Source organism: Salvia splendens, chromosome 5, assembly GCF_004379255.2.
Source record: "Salvia splendens isolate huo1 chromosome 5, SspV2, whole genome shotgun sequence".
In the NCBI taxonomy this organism is placed as follows: Eukaryota; Viridiplantae; Streptophyta; class Magnoliopsida; order Lamiales; family Lamiaceae; genus Salvia; species Salvia splendens.
Window position 1 is genome coordinate 40,398,251 of NC_056036.1, and position 5,082 is coordinate 40,403,332.

At 36.8% G+C, this 5,082-nt stretch overlaps 1 protein-coding gene and 1 non-coding gene across 2 annotated transcripts; one reads left to right on the forward strand and one right to left on the reverse strand.

Moving 5' to 3' along the window:
- Nucleotides 1–396: 396 nt before the first annotated feature.
- On the forward strand, nt 397–1,693 carry LOC121804294 (galactomannan galactosyltransferase 1-like). The gene has a single exon (XM_042203793.1). The coding sequence runs from the start codon at nt 397–399 to the stop codon at nt 1,651–1,653; it is 1,257 nt and encodes a 418-aa protein (XP_042059727.1). The 3' UTR covers nt 1,654–1,693.
- A 2,441-nt stretch (nt 1,694–4,134) lies between these two features.
- Nucleotides 4,135–4,208, reverse strand: TRNAT-AGU. Its single transcript has one exon. It is a non-coding gene; the product is annotated as a tRNA-Thr (tRNA).
- Between the last annotated feature and the right edge of the window lie 874 nt (nt 4,209–5,082).

The following is a 5,082-nucleotide window of genomic DNA, read 5'->3' on the forward strand; positions in this document are numbered from 1 at the left end:
CGGTTAGTCCGTCCTTTGTCCGCGCAATAGCAGACTAAAGGTAGGACTAACGGTTAGGGCATAGATGAGCGCTCGTCACACTTCAGGACGTCCGTCACGTTAGTCCGCTATTGTGGACGGACATCCCCACGCCCTAACCGCTAGTCCTACTTTTAGTCCGCTATCGTGGATGTTTTTAACGTGACTCTATTTTTATGTTTTTAAAAATAAGTTTTTGGAAGTGATATTTATATTTATTTCAGAGTATATTTCTTTTTTGAATATCTAACTTGAGCGTCAGCTCCGTTCATAAAAGATTGGAGATGAGTTGCATTGGAGAATGAAAAGAGATTCGAAAATTTGAATTAATTCTGTATATAATTGTAGCATTAATTCTAGTCTTCACTCCACTTAAAAATGGTGTCGCCGGACCACTCCCACTTCACAATAGCGTCCACGTTCCGTCTTGGCGGCGCCGCTCTTGTGGCGTTCATGTTCATCTGGACCATCTGCTCTTCCTTCAATGCCACTCCCATCCCCCCCACCACCACCACCCCCACTTTCACCGCCTCCTTCAGCCACTACGACTCCCCGGAGCGCAACTTCTACGACGACCCGAAGCTGAGCTACAGCCTCGGGTCGTCGCATCCGATGAAGGGGTGGGACGAAAAGAGGCAAGAGTGGCTGAAGCAGCACCCCTCATTCGCCTCTGGAGCCCTGACCCGGATCGTGATGGTGACCGGGTCGCAGCCGGGGCCGTGCAAGAGCCCAATCGGAGACCACCTCCTCCTGAAGCTGTTCAAGAACAAGGTGGACTACTGCCGCCACCACGGCATCGACATCTTCTACAACAACGCCCTCCTCCACCCGCAAATGTTCTTCTTCTGGGCCAAGAGCGCCGCGGTCCGCGCCACCATGCTGGCCCACCCGGAGGCCGAGTGGATCTGGTGGGTCGACTCCGACGCCGCCTTCACCGACATGGACTTCGTCCTGCCCCTCCGCCGCTACGACCACCACAACATGGTCGTCTACGGCTGGGACAACGTCGTCCGGGAGAAGCACACGTGGACTGGGATCAACGCAGGAGTATTCCTCCTGCGCAACTCCCAGTGGGCCCTGGACTTCCTCGAAGTGTGGGCCAGCATGGGCCCACAGTCTCCGGACTACGAGAAATGGGGCAAAACCCAAAATGCATTTTTCAAGGACAAGAGGTACTCAGTGTCTGATGACCAGTCTGGCCTCATCTACTTGTATCTAAACGAGAAGTGGGGGGAAAAGATCTACGTGGAGGAAGAGTACTATTTCCAAGGGTACTGGGCCGTGACTGTTCCGACTTTTGAGAACGTTACGGCCAGGTACACGGAGATCGAGAGGAGTGTGGCGGCGCTGAGGCGGAGACACGCGGAGAAGGTGAGCGAGGGGTACGCTAGGGTGTGGGACGAGCAGCTTAAGGGGAAGGGGAGCTTGCGGAGGCCGTTCGTCACGCACTTCACCGGATGCCAGCCATGTAGTGGGGACAACAACCCGATATATTCTAGCAAGAGTTGCGTTGATGACTTGATCAAAGCGCTCACTTTTGCAGATAATCAAGTGCTCAGAAATTATGGATACATGCACCGAGACATAAATGATCCTTCCATAGTCAATCCACTTCCCTTTAATTATCCTGCTTGATTATGTACCTTTTCCTCTCCAATTTTTCACTATGTAATGTTCAAATTATAGCTCCAAATCAAATATGCAAACTAATCCTTTCCTTTGCATATCTTGGGTTCATGCCATTTTTTAGACAGCTAGTAGTTATCTCTCCGTCCCAATGTGGTTAATATATTTGTTTGTACACTAGCTTTATGACATCTGTTGATGTAGTTTAATATATTTTCCTCAATATTTTGTTTTTCATTTTCCTAAAATCATTAAGTAGTATTTTCTTTAAGAGCGAACTACAAAAACAATCTCTGAACTAAGGGTTTATTCTCCAGTTGTCACTGGTCTTTAAAATATCCCCAGTAATTCCTGAACTAAGGTTTTATTTCACCGGTGGTCCTTTTTTGCACTTTCATGGCAAATTTCGCTCGAAAACACCCCCAAAAGTGAGATAGGCATTTTTGTCCAACCACAGTTTCACCCTTTCAGACTTGTCACTTTCAAACTCAATCAGATATTATTTCTAATTACTTGCACTGCATGCTTATTATTTTTTGTATTGAATCTGTTAAGCATTGCATGTACTAAATGTTATATTATTTTAAAATTATCTTCTTTTGCCATTTTCATTTGCGTTATTTCTTTTTTTTTCTTCATTATGTACTTGGTATATATTGGTTATATGGTGTGTTATATTATATTGCTAACTCACCCCTAAATTGCTAACTATAACTAAATAATATACATTGGATCATGAAATTAAGACACAAGATCATCCATTCATGAATATCAATACAATGCACATAAAATGTCAATTAAGGGTATTAATATCAATTGACCAAAAGTTAGTTATAACTAACTTTAAAAAAACATCCAAAAACTTTAAATGATTATAACTATCTCAATTTAAATTATTTTTTTACACAACTTATATCAAATTAAAGATAATTTTATAAGGATTCTAACGAGATCTCACTTGCATATTTTCTGATGTCAAAATTTGAAAAACAAATCTTGAATTTTCGTATTTTTGACTACCAGTTCAATGTCAATATAACCATCATAATATGTCAATATAATATATATAAAATTTCAATGCTAAATTGTGTTGACATATTCAATGAATCGTATTGATATGTTTAATACACTATATTGACATTTTGATCAAAAATCAAAATTTTGGTAGTTTTCTTATTTTTTTAAATTTAAATAATAATAAAACAAACTTACACGTGGCAATTTGTAGACCACTAGATCTCTACTAATCTTATGATTTTAAATTAATTGTAGTTAGTAATTAAATGTTGAGTTAGCAATTGATCACCCCATTACTCATATACGTGGCCTATTTGAAACATTTAATACGGAAGTCCGAGATTTTTATAAATTTTATACTATTTGAAACATAGGATAAAAAAACAAGAATCGTTAACATGGTGGCAGCAAAAAATAATCAATATCTCAGAAAAATTAAGATTAGAGTTCCATAATAAGAGGATCATGTTTCCCATATAAAAAATATAATAACCTCATCAAAAACTGTAATTAAGTAATTAATTAACAATGTTAATTAGTTCATGACAGAATTACTAAACATCAAAGAACCACTCTACATCAACTGTTCACCAGATTAATTTAACAACAATCTAAATAAAACAGTAAAAAAATCAATACATTGAAAAGAAAAACTCTCATGTAATGTAATGTAATGTAATGAATTCCCTAGCCCTCTAACTTCCCTCATCTCCTTCTGTGGAGGCATTTGATTGGCTTCTTCCTTTTCCTCTTTCTAACCATTTAAACTACTATGAAGGTTCCAAATGTTGTTCACCTGAATTTGCCGAACATATGAGGAAATTAAACTCAAATTGTTAGAGGAATTAATTTTAGGTGGTAAATATGTCAATTAATTCAGTGGTAAAGCTAATTGGAGCAAATGCTTGAACGCCATGTCGTGTTAATGTTGTTTTAGTTAACTCCAATAAGTTTAAAATCTTAGAATTCTTATGCATATATATTAGAGTAAATTACGAACAATGTATACATTATTTAAGGGTTTCATATACTAACAAATTAACAATTCTAGTATTAATATCTTCACTTTGTGAACTACCAACTTATTTTAGGTCGAAATTGATGTTTTCTTCTTGTTTTAAGGCCAAGCTTCGTCCTTTCTAAATTTGGGCAGTGTTTAAAATGTTTGAATTAAGCAATTGTCGTTTCGAAAAATATTACTACTTTCTTTTAGGTCCATTTATGTTTAATTATCAAAGACGATGTAGACTAACATTCTTTCCTTTCCATCACAAATGGTTTAGTACTTCTAGAGAGAGACAGTGTGTGTTACCAATATTTATATAATTAGGCAAAAACAAAAATCACGAATTTTGAGAAATTTGCAATTATCTCATTAGTCTCATAAAACGGGTGAAATTCCAACTGATATATCAACGGAATTATTACATGTACCAAATGGCATCGTGGGCTTAAAAAAAATAAATCAAGTGTTGCTCTCGTTGAGAGTCGAACTCAAGACCTCCCGCTTACTAAACGGGTGCTCTAACCAACTGAGCTACGAGAGCTTCTTGCAATGTTTGCTTCGAGATTTATTAATTCTCTTGTAAAATGGAGTACAAAAAATTAATTCTTCCATGTTTGCATAATGAAGAGTAGGATTACTATTACTTTACAAGCACGTAGATCACGTTAAAAAGAGATAAATTGACGAAAAATATTCTGAAATTTATTTAATCTGATTTATTTTGCAAATCTGAAGACTAAATATATGCCAAACTGCCGTTTTGACGTAATGGATGGAACTCCATCTTTTTACACTTTCTTAAATCTATGAAGTTTATTTTAATTTTATGAAATAACATCTTAACATAACTTGATTTCCCAAATATTTCATCGGCTTATTTTAAAGAAATTAAACAAGACTTTAACCAAACGGACCATGGGATAATGACGACGAAGTTTATTTTAATTTAATGAAATACTAACATCTTAACGAAACTTGCTTATCCAAATATATTTCAACGGCTTATTTATAAGAAATTTAATAGTAAGACTTTGTCCAAAACGCACCACGAGCTAATGACTCCAATATTTTCTTGCAAATCGATTTTTAATATTTTGAATGAAATTAATGGTTTGTTGTTGTGATGTTAATTTCAATTGCACACGAGATTTTATTTTTAACCGTACTCATCGTCAACCCAAAATTGAGAGTGGAATTTAATCAGAAATACTAGTATACTACCGTTTCGTGCAATTCAAACATTGAAACTTGTTTAACTCCTCCGGCTTGCCACGTAAGATAAATAATTGTGCCGGAAATTTATCAGGTCGGGTCAGATGAAAAATTTACACAGTCCAATAAAGTTCATGACTTTTCATGCAATATTTAAAATTTACAGAAAAAACCAAACTATTTTGAAAGACAATTTGGCCTTT

What these genes read in the sequence shown, in the direction of transcription:
- LOC121804294 (XM_042203793.1), top strand. Translation starts at nt 397, where the DNA reads ATGGTGTCGCCGGACCACTCCCACTTCACAATAGCGTCCACGTTCCGT.